This window comes from Schistocerca gregaria, chromosome 2 (assembly GCF_023897955.1).
Source record: "Schistocerca gregaria isolate iqSchGreg1 chromosome 2, iqSchGreg1.2, whole genome shotgun sequence".
NCBI classification, from domain to species: Eukaryota; Metazoa; Arthropoda; class Insecta; order Orthoptera; family Acrididae; genus Schistocerca; species Schistocerca gregaria.
Window position 1 is genome coordinate 381,674,736 of NC_064921.1, and position 19,417 is coordinate 381,694,152.

The following is a 19,417-nucleotide window of genomic DNA, read 5'->3' on the forward strand; positions in this document are numbered from 1 at the left end:
TCAGGTAAGCTACTACAAACAAGATAGTGAACGCATTATTGTATCCAAGATAGACACAAAGCCCACGCCTACGACAGTAGTAGAAGTCTATATGCCAACTATCTCGGCAAATGACGAAGAAATTGAAGAAACGTATGATGAGATAAAAGAATTTATTCATATAGTGAAGGGAGACGAACATTTAGTAGTCATGGGTGACTGGAATTCGATTGTAGGAAAAGGAAGAGAAGGAAACGTAGTAAGAAATGAACGAGGAAGCCGCCTAGTAGAATTTTACACAGAGCACAACTTAATCATAGCTAACACTTGGTTAAAGAATCATAAAAGAAGGTTGTATACATGGCAGAAGCCTGGAGATACTGATAGGTTTCAGATAGATTATATAATGGTAAGACAGTGATTTAGGAACCAGGTTTTAAATTGTAAGACATTTCCAGGGGCAGATGTTGACTCTGACCACAATCTATTGGTTATGAACTCCAAATTTAAACCGAAGAAACTGCAAAAAGGTGGGAATTTAAGGAGATGGGGCCTGGATAAACTGAATAAACCAGAGGTTCTACAGAGTTTCAGGGAGAGCTTAAGGGAACATTGTCAAGAACGGGGGAAAGAAATACAGTAGAAGAAAAATGGGTAGCTTTGAGGGATGAAGTAGTGATGGCTGCAGAGGATCAAGTAGGTAAAACGACGAGGGCTAGTAGAAATCCGTGGCTGACAGAAGAAATACTGAATTTAATTGATGAAGGGAGAAAATATAAAAATGCAGTACATGAAGCAGGCAAAAAGGAATACAAACGTCTCAAAAATGAGATCGACAGGAAGTGCAAAACGGCTAAACATGGATGGCTAGAGGACAAATGTAAGGATGTAGAGGCTTCTCTCACTAGGGGTTATATAGATACTGCCTACAGGAAAATTAAAGAGATCTTTGGGGAAAAGAGAACTATTGTTCAAACAAATTTCGGGCTTGCAGCCGGGGGTCGTTCAATAATTCGTACTTGCAAGTCTACATTTTATATCCTATCTAATTCGACCATCATCTGTTATTTTGCTCCCCTAATAGCAAAACTCCTTTACTACTTTAAGTGTCTCATTTCCTAATCTAATTCCCTCTGCATCACCCAACGTAATTTGACTACATTCCATTATTCTCGTTTTGCTTTTGTTGATGTTCATCTTATGTCCTCCTTTCACGTCACTGTCCATTCCGATCAACTTCTCTTCCAAGTCCTTTGCTGTCTCTGACAGAATTACAATGTCATCGTCGGCTAACCTCGAAGTTTATATTTCTTCTCCATGGATTTTAACACCTACTCCGAATTTTTCTTTTGTCTCCTTTACTGCTTGCTCAACATACAGATTGAATAACATTGGGGAGAGGCTACAGCCATGTCTCACTCCCTTCCCAACCACTGCTTCCCTTTCATGCCCCTCGACTCTTACAACTGCCATCTGGTTTGTGTACAAATTGTAAATACCCTGTCGCTCCCTGTATTTTACCCCTGCCACCTTTAGAATTTGAAAGAGAGTACTCCAGTCAACATTCTCAAAAGCTTTCTCTAAGTCTACAAATGCTAGAAACGTAGGTTTGCCTTTCCTTAATCTTTCTTCTAAGATAAGTCGTAAGGGCAGTCTTGCCTCACGTGTTCCAATATTTCTACGGAATCCAAACTGATCTTCCCCGAGGTCGGCTTCTAGCAGTTTTTCCATTCGTCTGTAAAGAATTCGCGTTAGTATTTTGCAGCTGTGCTTTATTAAACTGATAGTTCGGTAATTTTCACATCTGTCAACACCTGCTTTCTTTGGGATTGGAATTATTATATTCTTCTTGAAGTCTGAGGGTATTTCGCCTGTTTCGTACATCTTTCTCACGAGATGGTAGAGTTTTGTCAGTACTGACTCTCCCAAGGCCGTCAGTAGTTGTAATTGAATGTTGTCTACTCCCGGGGCCTTGTTTCGGCTCTGGTCTTTCAGTGGTTTGTCAAACTCTTCACGCAGTATCGTATTTCCCATTTCATCTTCATCTACATTCTCTTCCATTTCTATAATATTGTCCTCAAGTACATCGCCCTTGTATAGACCCTCTATATCCTCCTTCCACCTTTCTGCTTTCCCTTCTTTGGTTAGGACTGGATTTCCATCTGAGCTCTTAATATTCATACAAGTGGTTCTCTTTTCTCCAAAGGTCTCTTTAATTTTCCTGTAGGCATTATCTATCTTACCCCTAGTGAGATAAGCCTCTACATCCTTACATTTGTCCTCTAGCCGTCCCTGCTTAGCCATTTTGCATTTCCTGTCGATCTCATTTTTGAGACGTTTGTGTTCCTTTTTGCCTGCTCCATATACTGCGTTTTTATGTTTCCTCCTTTCATCAATTAAATTCAATATTTCTTCTGTTACCCAAGGATTTCTACTAGCCCTCGTCTTTTTACCTACTTGATCCTCTGCTGCCATCACTACTTCATCCCTCAGAGCCACCCATTCTTCTACTACTGTACTTCGTCCCCCACTGGTGTCAATTGTTCCCTTATGCTCTCCTTGAAACTCTGCACAACCTCTGGTTTAGTCAGTTTATCCAGGTCCCATCTTCTTCAATTTCCACCTTTTTACAGTTTCTTCAATTTTAATCTGCAGTTCATAACCAATAGATTGTGGTCAGAGTCCATATCTGCCCCTGGAAATGTCTTACAATTTAAAACCTGGTTCCTAAATCACTATCTTACCATTATATAATATATCTGATACCTTTTAGTATCTCCGGGATTCTTCCATGTATACAACCTTATGATTCTTTAACCAAGTGTTAGCTATGATTAAGTTATGCTCTGTGCAAAATTCTACCAGACGGCTTCCTCTTTCATTTCTTACCCCCAATCCATATTCACCTACTATGTTACCTTCTCTCCCTTTTCCTACACTCGAATTCCAGTCACCCATGACTATTAAATTTTTGTCTTCCTTCACTATATGAATAATTTCTTTTATCTCATCATACATTTCATCAATTTCTTCGTCATCTGCAGAGCTAGTTGGCATATAAACTTGTACTACTGTAGAAGGCGTTGACTCGTGTCTATCTTGGCCACAATAATGCGTTCACCGTGCTGTTTGTAGTAGCTTACTCGCACTCCTATTTTTATTCATTATTAAACCTACTTCTGCATTCCCCCTATTTGATTTTGTATTTATAACCCTGTATTCACCTGACCAAAAGTCTTGTTCCTTCTGCCACCGAACTTCACTAATTCCCACTATATCTAACTTTAACCTATCCATTTCGCTTTTTAAAATTTCTAACCTACCTGCCCGATTAAGGGATCTGACATTCCACGCTCCGATCCGTAGAACGCCAGTTTTCTTTCTCTTGATAACTACGTCCTCTTGAGTAGTCCCCGCCCGGAGATTCGAATGGAGGACTATTTTACCTCCGGAATATTTTACCCAAGAGGATGCCATCATCATTTAACCATTCAGTAAAGCTGCATTCCCTCGGGAAAAATTACGGCTGTAGTTTCCCCTTGCTTTCAGCCGTTCGCAGTACCACAACAGCAAAGCCGTTTTGGTTAGTGTTACAGGGACAGATCAGTCAATCATCCAGACTGTTGCCCCTGCAACTACTGAAAAGGCTGCTGCCCCTCTTCAGGAACCACTCGTTTGTTTGGCCTCTCAACAGATACCCCTCCGTTGTGGTTGCACCTACGGTACGGCCATCTGTATCGCTGAGGCACGCAAGCCTCCTCACCAACGGCAAGGTCCATGATTCATGAAATTCCGATGGAATGTTATATATTCCTTTTGCCTTATTTTGTCTTAATCCTTCGAAAACTCTTTTAAATTCTGAATGGAAAGACTTGCACGATGACGTCATAGAAGAAGAAACAAGAGTCGACATAGAAGAGATAGGAATTCCAGTATTAGAATCATAATTTAAAAGAGCTTTGGAAGGCTTTTTTGTATTAACGGCATGAAAAACGAACCCATCCCCTAAACGTCTCTATGCTGAATAATAGATTGCATCATCCTGTTCATATACAGTACAGCACCCAAATTACTCATTATGGCGATGAGATGCGTCTGACGTTCATATATCTTTCATTCCCAAATTACGTTACACCCACCTTTGTGCAAAACCCATTAGCTTTTTATAGGTACCTGACCACCTCCGCGGTCTTACTTCACTATCATAATACGTCATAAATCCTGCAGTCATTGATGAAGACACATTCGTCGCCAATGATCCAAGTTCCGCTGCACATTTTCCCTTGCCAACGTTCTCCGCCCAGTAAGGTGCTGAGGGTTTGTACCGAAGTACCTAATGAACGACTAACGCTCAATTGATACTGTGGGCCGACTCAGCTCTTCCATTTGCCTCTAAAGAAAGTAGATAGCAGCTCTGAGAAAGACGCGTCTAATACGTTGTAGGAAATCCTTTTCATTCAAAACAGCTTCCAGTCGTTTCGGGATGGATAAATATAGGTCCCGTACGGATTTCAAGAAACTCTTATACATGCCTCGTACAAAGTAGTGGCAACTTTAGACAGATAGGTGTGACTCGCCCTTCTCACCAAAGTAGACTACAAAGGGTCAGTAATATTGGGATCTGGAAACTTATGGCCAGGGGAGACTCGACAATTCATCCTCGTTTTCACAAAACCAGTCAGGGACGATGCGAGCTGTGCGAACAGCAGTTCTGCCTCCTAGAAGCACAGCATCCCCACTGGGGAACATACATTGTACAATGAGATGGATCTGATCAGCCAAAACGGTCACATAATCCTTGGCAGTAACGCGATAGCCGTAGGGCCCATGGAGTATAGCTGTCGAAATCATCACCGAACTCCCGCCATGTTTCAGTCTAGGGACGTAAACTTGGCCAGAAGTTGGAAACAGTGTGAAACAAGACTTATCCGACCAACTGACTTTCTCCCATTGCTCCATAGTCGAGGTTTTATGGTTTCATCATCACGTTTCTCTGTTAGGGGCATTAACAGCACTGATTAGTGGTTTTGGAACTGCAGCTCGTCCTATAATTTCCTATTTCCGGAGCCCTCTTCGTGTTTTTTAGGTGCTTACAGGGTCCTCTTCTTTTTTGTCACAACTCTCTTCATCTAGTATCTGTGAGGATCAATCAACACAACTTCGGGCCGCGTTGTTACTTAGCGGGTTATATTTTCCCGCTTTCATTGTATGCGGTATAAACCTTCTACACAATGGCTCTTCACTGCGGCTACCATAGTTACGAAAGAACTCACCATACGAACACCAACAATGTGACCATATTCTAATTCACTTAGCCCCGACTTCTGTTAAATATCTGGGAGTATGCGTGCGGAACGATTTGAAATGGAATGATCATATAAAATTAATTGTTGGTAAGGCGGGTACCAGGTTGAGATTCATTGGGAGAGTCCTTAGAAAATGTAGTCCATCAACAAAGAAGGTGGCTTACAAAACACTCGTTCGACCTATACTTGAGTATTGCTCATCAGTGTGGGATCCGTACCAGATCGGGTAGACGGGGGAGATAGAGAAGATCCAAAGAAGAGCGGCACGTTTCGTCACAGGGTTATTTGGTAACAGTGATAGCGTTACGGAGATGTTTAGCAAACTCAAGTGGCAGACTCTGCAAGAGAGGCGCTCTGCATCGCGGTGTAGCTTGCTCACCAGGTTTCGAAAGGGTGCGTTTCTGGATGAGGTATCGAATATACTGCTTCCCCCTACTTATACCTCCCGTGGAGATCACGAATGTAAAATTAGAGAGATTTGAGCGCGCACGGAGGCTTTCAGACAGTCGTTATTCCCGCGAACCATACGCGACTGGAACAGAAAAGGGAGGTAATGACAGTGGCACGTAAAGTGCCCTCCGCCACACACCGCTGGGTGGCTTGCGGAGTATGAATGTAGATGTAGATGTAGACATAATGCAACCACTTCTACACAGAACACTGGACCACGACTGGCACTCTTAACGTATTGAGGACATTACACACACAGCTGTATTCGCAGTCAAATGCAACAGCGCAAGTTGAAGACTTGGCTATCACATGCATTTATGTTCAAGAATGCATTTTCGCGATGTTGACATATTTTTGTCCAACCCGTCTAGGTTCCGACCGACGTCTGGAGTTGTGCACTACGGACGACTAATGCGAGGGCTCTTTAACGCTGTGTGTTCATGGTAGTGGTGTAATAATTGAATGTCGTCGCTGTTGTGTACGACAATCCGGAGAGCAATTGCCCGAGCTGTCAATCATTCTTCCCGTAAAGTGGCAACGCAATCACGGCTCAGTCTTGAAATGATCCTTCGAGGTTTACTGACGGACTGAACGATGTATACCATACACATTGCTCCGTTTGTGATTGCTCTGTTGAGCAGTACTGGTTTAATTTTACTTCCACTGCACATGCACAGCTATTCCTAGTGGTATAAAGAGCACAGAAAAAGAGGTTTGCGATAAAAAAAAAACGCTAACTATGCTAGTCATGCGAGTGATACCAAACTTTTTTGGAGGAGGCATCATTGATGATCTGCGTGGGAGCATCTAGTCGAATCGTACAATATTCAACCTTGTGGGGCATGTGGGGCGTTTGGATGTAACAAAGGTCAGATCTTGAGCTGAAAGAGAGGAGGAGGGAAACTACATGCATCGTCAATAATAGGGTGAACCAAGGACATCGAAGTTGCTTCATATCGGCGCCTTCCAGCCAGACATAAGCAATGTGTTCACTATAACACATCGTCTCGTCACGGAACTTGCTGAACCCGTGCACCTGAATCGTCTTCCCCTGCACTGGATGCCGCTAACTTGGAAAGCATGGGCTGTCCTGACGAGCAGCGGATCTGCACTTCCACCGATGACCATAGTGTTCGAGTGTGGCGACGATGTCAGTGTTTTGGAGAGACAGCTCAATATTGTTCCTAACAACGATTTGTGAGGAGACAACGGTGAAGAACTGAAGTCACTTCTGATAGCGATTGAGGTAATCAGCGGTATATTACAAGACACTCTGCGTCCTTATGTGTTTCCTCCCATTGGACAGTATCCTGACTCCAATTTTTAACATTACAACACTTGTCCATACGTGCCATGTGTCGTTATCAACTGGGTGCACGTCATGAGGTGCTCCTTTGGCCAGCGAGATCTGGTAGAACGTGTGTCCAGTAGCAACTTGCATGATATGGAGTACAAATTACAGCAGTCGTAGGACACCTTACCAAGTGGTAGGATACAAAGGCTGTATGACACCGTTTGCAAAAGAATGAGTGCTAATTTCGTTAACAAAGCTTATTTTAGTGAATACTCACATACATTGTTTAACGGTTATTCCGGTTTCAAGGTTTCAACTGACTAATCATAATTGATAACTTCTTAGCCGATGATTGCGTAAACATTTTCATTAAGTTCCTGTTGGTTCTCTAATGGGAGAATAATGGAAATACTGACTCATACTAAGTGTTGAGATAACCATCGGCTAATTTTATAGTTAAAATTAACTTTCTCACTGATGTTCTTTGCTTGTAATAATGCAAATTCCGCTCTTCATATGACTAAATTTTCTAATCACTAAACTGAAAACACACAACCTGTCCTACTGTGCGCTTAATCTTTCTGTGAGAGAAAAGAGCTCAGAGTGGCCGTGGTGTTGCAGGCTTCAGCTTCACGGACCGCGACGAAGGCTACGCGACGGACATGCCGCAGGTGGGCGAGGACCTGTACGAGGCGCTGCAGCAGTTCTTCACGCTCTTCCCGGGACTCCGGGAACGGCCCTTCTTCGTCGCAGGAGAATCCTTTGCCGGTACTTGCCCACTGCTGAACTTATTACTGCTACACGTGAGACCAACAGCCTGAAAGCTATTGTGCACAACTGTAGATCTAAATGCGTTATGAGGAACAGATGATTTTTTTTTAGTACAGTTCTGAGAGTTTGTGTTTGTCTACATTTTATCGGATCCATTTTCTGTCCTACTAGGGACGGGTAAAACGTGCGTTTGTGACCACTCGCACTGGCAGTGGTGCAGAGAATTCCTAGAACTACCGGACGCGTGCAGAGCTGTGGCACTTACAGACTCCATTGTGACAGCGGACGGACTCGCGTAATAATCCCGTGCTGGTTATGGCACTATCTGGGGTTTCCAAGCTGCGGCCGTCGTATAATCCAGAGCGTCTCTGAACTTTCTTCCATGTCGGTACTCTAGCTAGCTGGGAATCCAGTGGCGATTGGACTTTAAACTGGCGTTTTCGAGCTCTTGTCTATCGTTTGAGTGGAGTATTTCAGTTGTAATTTCTAATTAAACGTATTAATTCACACTGTAATATCTGAAATAAGTAAATCATCACCCATCAGATCAATCATAAAGGAATTAATCTGACAGTGAAAGTAAACAGTGATCTCAATGAACGGAGTTTGTTACACATATGTAATAAAATTCACAATAATTAGGTTTAACAATAATTGAAACTGCTAAGCTAATGCCTTGGCACACTTTAATAGGGGATCTGGAGTGCAAAATAAGGGAATGCACATACTTACATGCGTGGGAGGCGTATCGTGATCGCCAACGGTAAGTGCAGAGAGACAGAAAATTCTACAGAAGAATATTCATGTGCACCTTTGCCGGATTTGAAAACATGTTGAACCTCTAACTGCAAACAAGTCTTTGGAATGAAGACCGAAATTACTGAACATCGTTATCAATGATTTGCCTTTCCTTAGAGATGGCTTTGCTGTTACAGCTGGATCTCGCCATACGTATAACCAGCAAGTGACAGCTAAGGTGGCTCCTAAATCAGCCATTTGCTTGATACCAACCCCTCCCTGTTCTTTGTCTAAGCTTATTTGGCCGGATGAGACTCTCATCGCAGACGAGCCTGGAGAAGTCGTGTAGAAGTGAAGTTGCCAAAGAAGAGGCCTGCCCTAGAAGCCTGCCTGTGAAGATGCCAGCCTGAGAGGTAACTCCCTGCAGGGCACTCCCACCAAGGAAAACTCTGTGCTCTGACTTTTTCGGCGCAGTGTGATTTTGATTGGCTGAATAATAATTCTTGCGCTTGCTGACCAATAAGCAGTTATTCTTCAAGACTCTTGTTTGGCCCCCTTACTTGTGTTGCAGGTGATTAACCAGTTAAAAAACTTTTTAAGCTTGATGCTCCAAAAATGTGTCCAGTTTCTCCCTTACTCAGCCTACTTTCCTACACTGGCTAATTTTGTAGGACCCCTATAAGTAAAGTGGCACTCCTTACTTCCACTTTTAAATTATTTATGTGAATCCTTGGCAGTCGTTTCCACATATACTTTAAATTCGGTTTGGCGGCATTCGAGCGAGCCGACGGTCTCTCACGACCTTCATCTTTGATATATACCTGTAGATAGGGCTGGGGGACTGTCTCCTTGCAGTTTATGGCTCTACAGAGCTTCCCTCATTCTTCATCGAGTCCAACGTGTTTTCACAGTTGCATCTCATTTATCTAGGCATGCAGTTGAACACAGGAAATTGTAATCTAGGTAGTAAAGTACTGGCAATCATTGCTGCTGATTCACTTTTTATTATCTGGTGAACACTATTTATTCCGGTTTGATTTGACTCTTTCGTATGGGTTTTACGTAAATTATGGGACACTTCGTAAAAAAAAACAAAAAAACAATGTAGCGTAGTTCTAAAATTCGTAAATACATTTTTAACTATGCGTCACTGCTTCAGTCTTCTATTTGGAATTGATAAGCCTGAAATTGTAAAGTACTTTCACTATTAATGAAATGATAGCTCCACATCCAGTCAGCCACAGTTTTCAGTGAGTGTAAGACATTCACTTTCTCTCCAGTGCATTATTTATTATAATCCCATCATCTTCAGTTGTTTATCGTTGGGCCATCATTGGAATCGCTGAAAATAAAATGATTGTGAAACAATCCGTTAAACTTGATAGTAGAAGAAGCTCAGAATACATAGTTTCTTTTATTTGTGTACAAACTTAAAATTGAAATTAGAGAAATATCTTCTACTGTGGCTGTGGTACACTCAAGTTTTTCGAAGGACCCATTCCGGTGAGAGGAAAATGTTAAAAACCATTTTAATTCATTGCATACTTAGCGCTGGAGCACAGCGTTTATTGTGCCTCACCACAAATATTCCTTCTCTTGCCAGCAAGCAAATGTTTAAGCGCAGAACTTTGAAATGTTTTGATCAATTGAATGTCAGTAAAGAAACAAATACTACTTTTACAACGTTAAGTTTCTTCGATTTATTTCTTATGTTCGCAGGAAAATACATCCCGGTAGTGGGCTACACGATACTGGAACGCAACAAGGTCGCCTACGAACCCATTAATCTCCAAGGTACGTAATTACACTGTCTGCTATTAGCTAAGAGATAGTGGCATGTTTCGTAGGTCACCTGAACATAAACAGTCGGATGTAGAGCTTGTCGTTTGAATAATAGTTTGCTGAATTTTACAATAATCTCTATCCCCAAATGCCGAACATTCGTAGATTTAATCAATTATATCTGTTCAAAATGTCATCTTTGATATAGACGGAGATTTTAAGAGCATATATCATGGGTAACGAAGACAGGAGACAGCACAAAATACAAAGTACTATTATGACATTCTGAGACATAATACGAGACAAATTATGATTGCTACTTGTCGTTAAGTTTTTGATTACAATAACACTCTTCAAATACATTTTGTTAAGTGTGTTATAAAAATAGCTTACTACCTTTGTTTACGTCAGAACACAACGGATTTACAGAGCATCTAAATTAAGTACACTATTACTTCAGATCATACAGCAGAATGATCAACGTAAGCAGCAGTAAAAAATGGTTCAAATGGTTCTATGCACTATGGCACTTAACATCTGAGGTCATCAATCCCCTAGACTTAGAACTACTTAAACCTGACTAATCTAAGGACATCACACACATTCATGCCCGAGGCAGGATTCGAACCTGCGACCGTAACAGCCGCGTGGTTCCGGACTGAAGTGCCTAGAACCGCCCGGCCACAAAGGCTGGCTAATCAGTAGTAATAAACCCGGCACCATGCACGAGATCTATCGATTGACGGTTATAACTGTTGATTGTAATACAATATTATACTCTGGAAAATTAATGCCAGGTCTTGGTGCGTTTCATAAGAGAGCCATATAGCATATTATCCATCGCTGCATCAGAAGCAAATAATGATAATAGAAAATTGTACTTCATAATTTCAGTGTGTCTGAAGTTTTTTTGGCTTCTATGATATTTATCCAGCATAAATATCGGAACAAAAGAACAGATTTGAACTAGAACACACAAAACGTTTCACTACTGATAGTCATTCATGAGAAAATTTACTAAGTATAGAGGGTGTTCTGAGAGGAAAGGTCAGTGTTCAGGGATATGTTGTTGTTGTTGTTGTTGTCTTCAGTCCTGAGACTGGTTTGGTGCAGCTCTCCATGCTACTCTATCCTGTGCAAGCTGCTTCATCTCCCAGTACCTACTGCAACCTACATCCTTCTGAATCTGCTTAGTGTACTCATCTCTCGGTCTCCCTCTACGATTTTTACCCTCCACGCTGCCCTCCAACGCTAAATTTGTGATCCCTTGATGCCTCAAAACATGTCCTACCAACCGATCCCTTCTTCTAGTCAAGTTGTGCCACAAACTTCTCTTCTCCCCAATCCTATTCAATACCTCCTCATTAGTTACGTGATCTATCCACCTTATCTTCAGTATTCTTCTGTAGCACCATATTTCGAAAGCTTCTATTCTCTTCTTGTCCAAACTAGTTATCGTCCATGTTTCACTTCCATACATGGCTACACTCCAAACAAATACTTTCAGAAACGACTTCCTGATACATAAATCTATATTAGATGTTAACAAATTTCTCTTCTTCAGAAACGCTTTCCTTGCCATTGCCAGTCTACATTTTATATCCTCTCTACTTCGACCATCATCAGTTATTTTACTTCCTAAATAGCAAAACTCCTTTATTACTTTAAGTGTCTCATTTCCTAATCTAATTCCCTCAGCATCACCCGATTTAATTTGACTACATTCCGTTATCCTCGATTTTCTTTTGTTGATGTTCATCTTATATACTCCTCTCAAGACACTGTCCATTCCATTTAAATGCTCTTCCAAGTCCTTTGGTGTCTATGACAGAATTACAATGTCATCGGCGAACCTCAAAGTTTTTATTTCTTCTCCATGGATTTTAATACCTACTCCGAATTTTCCTTTTGTTTCCTTTACTGCTTGCTCAATATACAGATTGAATAACATCGGTGAGAGGCTACAACCCTGTCTCACTCCCTTCCCACCCGCTGCTTATCTTTCATGCCCCTCGACTCTTATAACTGCCATCTGGTTTCTGTACAAATTGTAAATAGCCTTTCGCTCCCTGTATTTTACCCCTGCCACCTTTAGAATTTGAAAGAGAGTATTCCAGTCAACATTGTCAAAAGCTTTCTCTAAGTCTACAAATGCTATAAATGTAGGTTTGCCTTTCCTTAATCTAGCTTCTAAGATAAGTCGTAAGGTCAGTATTGCCTCACGTGTTCCAATATTTCTACGGAATCCAAACTGATCTTCCCCGAGGTCTGCATCTACCAGTTTTTCCATTCGTCTGTAACGAATTCGCGTTAGTATTTTGCAGCCGTGGCTTATTAAACTGATAGTTCGGTAATTTTCACATCTGTCAGCACCTGCTTTCTTTGGGATTGGAATTATTATATTCTTCTTGAAGTCTGAGGGTATTTCGCCTGTCTCATACATCTTGCTCACCAGCTGGTAGAGTTTTGTCATGACTGGCTCTCCCAAGGCCGTCAGTAGTTCTAATGGAATGTTGTCTACTCCGGGGGCCTTGTTTCGACTCAGGTCTTTCAGTGCTCTGTCAAACTCTTCACGCAGTATCGTATCTCCCATTTCGTCTTCATCTACATCCTCTTCTATTTCCATAATATTGTCCTCAAGTACATCGCCCTTGTATAAACCTTCTATATACTCCTTCCACCTTTCTGCCTTCCCTTCTTTGCTTAGAACTGGGCTGCCATCTGAGCTCTTGATATTCAAACACGTGGTTCTCTTCTCTCCAAAGGTCTCTTTAATTTTCCTGTAGGCAGTATCTATCTTACCCCTAGTGAGATAAGCTTCTACATCCTTACATTTGTCCTCTAGCCATCCGTGCTTAGCCATTTTGCACTTCCTGTCGATCTCATTTTTGAGACGTTTGTATTCCTTTTTGCCTGCTTCATTTACTGCATTTTTATATTTTCTCCTTTCATCAATTAAATTCAATATTTCTTCTGTTACCCAAGGATTTCTAGCAGCCCTCGTCTTTGTACCTACTTTATCCTCTGCTGCCTTCACTACTACATCCCTCAGAGCTACCCGTTCTTCTTCTACTGTATTTCTTTCCCCTATTCCTGTCAATTGTTCCCTTATGCTCTCTCTGAAACTCTGTACAACCCCTGGTTCTTTCAGTTTATCCAGGTCCCATCTCCTTAATTTCCCACATTTTTGCAGTTTCTTCAGTTCTAATCTACAGGTCATAACCAATAGATTGTGGTCAGAGTCCACATCTGACCCTGGAAATGTCTTACAACTTAAAACCTGGTTCCTAAATCTCTGTCTTACCATTATATAATCTATCTGATACCTTTTAGTATCTCCAGGGTTCTTCCACGTATACAACCTTCTTTCATGATTCTTAAACCAAGTGTTAGCTATGATTAAGTTGTGCTCTGTGCAAAATTCTACTAGACGGTTTCCTCTTTCATTTCTTAGCCCCAATCCATATTCACCTACTATGTTTCCTTCTCTCCCTTTTCCTACACTCGAATTCCAGTCACCCATTACTATTAAATTTTCGTCTCCCTTCACTATCTGAATAATTTCTTTTATTTCATCGTACATTTCTTCAATTTCTTCATCATCTGCAGAGCTAGTTGGCATATAAACTTGTACTACTGTAGTAGGTGTGGGCTTCGTATCTATCTTGGCCACAATAATGCGTTCACTATGCTGTTTGTAGTAGCTTACCCGCATTCCTATTTTCCTATTCATTATTAAACCTACTCCTATTTGATTTTGTGTTTATAACCCTGTAGTATGTATGGAACGATTATTCGAAGCAAGAAAGCGTAGTAAATATTGGCTCTAAAATGTGTAACTTAAGAAGTAAGAGCTCTTCTTTATCTTTGGTACAGTGAAACAAATTTCTTCTACTGCAAGCTCTTAGCTTTCCATATTTTGGAAGGAGGTAGTATGTACCAAAACCAGACTGTTTGAAGACAATAACCTGACAATAATCGACACAAATGACACTGGGTACAATCTGCAGAACGAACAAATACTTAGAAACATACTTTCCGTAAATAATTAAGAGCGATGACCTACACTTAGATCCAGCTGTCTACTCGCTTTGATGGCTATAAAGGTCACAATTAGGTGAAGTTATTACAGGAAAAATATATTGTGGCTAGGTTCCGTATGAAAAATATATCAATAATAATAGTAATTTATAAAGAGAGGAGAGGTAATACTCACATTTCTCTCTACTTGATGATTTTCTTATAACACGCGATGGGTGATCTTATCTTACTTGAACCATGCAGCGGAAAAATAAGAGCACAACACCTACTTCAGGTAAACCTATGTTTTGTTGATGCATTAAGGATTTGGTGGGATGGTAACATGCAAGACCTTGTTTTTCTTGTAAATATTCCATTCAAATGATTTATTTTTAAAGTATGGTTGAAGCGACTGACACATACAAACAAAATACAATCTACAACGCAATATAAATGCATGGTCTCCACGTCAATAAAAAGTGAATTTACCAATGTATCACAGAGAATAGCTAGCTTTCTATGTCCACTACATGTTGCCGCAGAGGACCATGTAGTTGGAGGAGGCATCAATATTTACATAAAAGATCTACGGGTTTAGGATAGAAAATAACGCATTCACATGCTAGCCCTTTCATCAAAGGAATAATAATAAATGTGATTCTCCACTACCGATGGCTGCTACCACTTGTACTGCATACTAAGCAGAGAAGTTATGGCTCCCTTAAATTATGCGACACAAGGACTAAGAAAAATAATCCACATACGTAGGTGGTCGTTCTATACCGCAACTTAAGATTTATCCATTTTTTAACAAAGAACTGAATTTCCTTGAATTCTGAGTAACACATGGAAAGAGAACGTATCTATTCTGCGAGAAAAATCAACTTAAATTTCGAAACCAACGCATACATTACCTGTACCCTATCTGATCAGAAGTATATGGACAAGTGAACAGTAATGTGAGGTATGACCACATCTCGTCCTTATGACGGCTTGAACTCTGTTAGGGACACTTTTAATAGTGTATCTCAACGTTCGTGGAGGAATGGCGCTGAGTTTACCAGCAGGAGTCAAAAACAGAAAAAGATAGTGATGTTGGGCGCTTGAACGAAGTCGGCGTTGTGACTCATCCCAAATGTGTTTTGTTGTGCTTGGATTGGGACTCTGTCCACGCCAGTCTATTTCATGTATGTTATTGTCCAACAGTCAATGCCTCAAAGATGCTGATTTATTATAGAGTATATTATCATTCTGGTACAAACAGCTATCGTCTCTGAAGTGTTCCTCTACTGTACGCTATACACAGTGCTGTAAATTACCTTCATATCCTTCTGAATTTAGTGTTTCCTTAAACATAGTAAGAGGATCTTAGATTAACCATGGGAAACAGCCCCATAACGTAACACCACTTTCTCCGTACTTCAATGTCAGTAGTATGCATTAGGTGAGGTAACGTTCTCCTGGCATTCGCCAACCCAAATCCTTCCATCGGTTTGCCGCAGGGTATGGCGTGATTCATCACTACAGAACACTCATTTCCGTTCATTTACTATTTTGTAACATCTCTCTTTACTCCACTCCAAGTGTCGCTTAGCTCCGACTATCGGAATATCCAGAGGCGTCGTTCTTTATAGGAACTGAGGCGTCGCTTAGCAATGATTACAGATGTGCGGGTGATGAGGAGCTGTTCGACCATTGTGCCCCATTCTTTTTCAACTGCCTACTCATGGTCATTGTACTAGTTGAACTGCTGACAGCACTCTCGAACTTACGACTGATTCCTTCCCCGGAGTTCATACAATTTTCACAACCATCTTCCGTGAAGCTCAACGGTCCTTCTTCATCAGTATCTGAGGACTTACTGATCTTTGTATATCTGAGACTGTTCCTTCGCGTCTCCCCTTTACAATCACATCACCAACGGCCGATATGGGAAGAAGGGTTTAAAATGTTACTGACGGATTTGTTAATCCCAGTGCGGTGTAATGATAGCACACGTTCGAGATCACTGAGTTCTCCTGAAACAGCGATTTTACTGTTACTGCTTCTATACTGACAACACAATACTGCGTGCCTTCATGTAGCCAACTGTGCATTGCATACTAGTGTCTGGATGGTTTTGATTTTTGATTAGATAGCGTACTTAGTGAAGATTAATGGAAGCATGACTTTGACCTTTACCAATAGGCATGTGGAGATGCGGTTAAACACAGCCACCAACCTGCAACTGCCCACAAGTCATTAAAAATACGAAAATTCAACTTCGCGTTTTGTACAGTTATACTTCACGAATGTACCTATACACTGGAATCAATAATTACACTTTACTAGCTGTACATGAGAATAATGTTTTATTGTACTGTACCATACATGGTATCAAACCGACCCTCACATAAACTTCTTCCTACCAAAAACGTACTAATAATTAACATGCGCACGGAATTGCCCTTATAGTAGCTGATGATATTTCCTCCTAACGTCCAAAGTACTGAAATAAAGATTATTAATTACAAATTTGACACACTAAGTACATTCAACAAACCTCAATCCATAGTGTGTTCTTATGAAGTCTCCCACAGCGCACATACCGCAACCGTTCTCTGTTTTCAAAGTGAGAAGGCAGTGGCAACCAAAGAGGATCACGGCTTCTTCCACTAACGGAACTGAACTTATCTCTCCGAGAACCTGTCTTGACGGTACAGTTAGACCTCTTTGCGTTTCTACCTATATTACTACTAGTTGTCAAAATTGCAGTGACGGGCTGCAGATACTGTCCAATCTTATGAAATTCACATACACTCACCTCAGTCAGGCACATAGGATTAAATTACGATAGGGTAAGAATATGTTTAAGGCTCAGGTACACAAAACACAACGTAAAAACTGTAAAACGACTCACTATCTTCCTCAAGACATTCGTGTACAAATAGGAAGCGACAACAAAAAACAAAAATATTTTACATAGATTCCTCTCGCTCGCCCACATATCGAAGCAACCGCTTTCGGAGCGTGGATGTTTGCCGGTCTCGGATCTAATCCCGCCGGTTGATTAACGGGGAGTAGTCGGTGAGCTGGTCAGCTTGGATGTGGTTTTTAGGTGGTTTTCCGCATCTCACTAGGTGAATATCAGATTGGTTCTCATGTTCCTCAGATACACGCTAAGTAAAGCACTTGTGACGTTAGCTGTTTGATCTCCTTAAACACCTATTCAGTCTCTGACTTAATATATTATGAAAGTATATGAGATGGATCTGATGGATCCGCCTCAAACTCAGTAACAAAAAGGAAATCTGGAATCAAAATCCTGTGTGCAGAACGGAAATATCGCACTCGGAGTAATGCGTTTGGTATACTGAGCGTTTCGGCTCGTACGGGTCGTGCACCAGTAACAGTGATGAATGTATGGAACTCATGATAAGAAGACGATAGGAAAATATGTTGTATTTGAATCAGTCTAAGTTGTCTCTACTTACGATGGACCCCATGGATCAGAAAGTGTTTGTATCAAAGGTTCGACACCACCAGCGGAAGGCTGGACAAGTAGTATGCACACCACTCCCTCGGCTCCCATTGCCCAAAAACTTTTAATGCCTCAGACTGCTACGGGCACGTGAACGCTGTTCCCGGTAAGCTGACTGGCAAAATGAAGTGTTTCGAACGAGTCCTGTTTCAAACTTTCCTGGTCTGATGGGCACCACCTTAGGGACCGCAGTTTGGCATGCTACCTTGTCGTACAGAGTAGGGGCACAGGGGAGAAACGCGGAAGTGATGGTTCACGTTGCTACTGGACAATAAGTTGGACCTCGGCCCCTACATAACGACGTCCACCTGAATAGCTGTCGGTGCACCAGGTAGACTTCCGGGCGGCAGGTACTGCTTCTCATTGAAGCAACTCGATATTGCTATAGGTTAATGGGACAGGACTGCAATTTTTTTTTTCAAACTAATGTACATTTACAGCCCGAACCTGAAACCGCCTTGGTCCAAATTTTCATTCATCGCTTCGGCCTGTACACCATAGATGCTTGACACTTGAAAAAGTCTCTGGAACGACATGGCTTCATGTGATTTTCTTCAATGCGTCTCCCTGCCCTGTAAATACACCTCACAAGGCACCTATGGAAGACGCTATATGGGTGGTGAGCCACTTGTTCGTTACGGTAATCCTCCAAAGTCATGGATGAATATTCGTGAGGAACATACCAACGCTCTATCCGAACACGTAACTCTACGTTTAGTGTCTTTGGTAGAAGGACGTTCAGCTTTCATGCTGTTTTTAATTTTTGGAGCAAGTGGGTATATACAGTCCTGCTATCTTTATTTTTTTGTGTGTGAACATGGTATCTGTTCTTTCGGACATGTCCGAAAGAACAGATACCATCTTATAATGGGCAGGGGCACTATGAATATAGTGCGGGACAGTAAGTTGTGAATGTGGGTCTCACGGGAGCCGTGAGAGAGATAAGTCCCTGCAGTCGCACTATTCCCCTGTGTCCTAGGTGGCTCAGATAGACACATCGTCTGGCATGTAAGTAGGAGATCCCGTGTTCGAGTCCCGATCGGGGCACACATATCCAACTGTCCTTGTTGACTTATATCAACGCCTGTAAGCAGATAGGGGTATTCATTTCATTGCAATTTTATTTTTTTGTGTTGCCATGCACCTAATTTGTAGTATAAAATTCATTATACATGGTGAATAACCTACATATGTCTACATCATTCTCCGCAAGCCTTGTAATGGTGTGTGGCAGATAATACTTTTTGTACCACTAACTGAGCGCTACAACCCTGTTCCACTCGGGAACAGCGCGTGGGAAGATGATTCAAATAGCTCTGAGCACTATGGGACTTAACTGCTGAGGTCATCAGTCCCCTAGAACTTAGAACTACTTAAACATAACTATCCTAAAGACATCACACACATCCTTGCCCGCAGCAGGATTCGAACTTGTGACCGCAGTTGTCGCGCGTTTCCTCTGGAAGAATGTTTGTGAGTAAGCATCTGTATTGGCTCTAATTTCTCGAATTTTCTCCTCGTGGTCATTGCACAAGACGTATGTGGGAGGAAGTAATA

General features: G+C 41.5%; 1 protein-coding gene across 1 annotated transcript in view; it reads left to right on the forward strand.

The window, feature by feature from the left end:
• LOC126320637 (venom serine carboxypeptidase-like) overlaps positions 1-19,417 on the forward strand; it is a 107,087-nt gene that overhangs the window by 55,447 nt on the left and 32,223 nt on the right. Inside the window, exons 4-5 of the mRNA XM_049994082.1 lie at positions 7,651-7,797; positions 10,258-10,332. Of these exons, the coding sequence (XP_049850039.1) occupies positions 7,651-7,797; positions 10,258-10,332 (222 nt within the window). The remainder of the gene's footprint in view (positions 1-7,650; positions 7,798-10,257; positions 10,333-19,417) is intronic.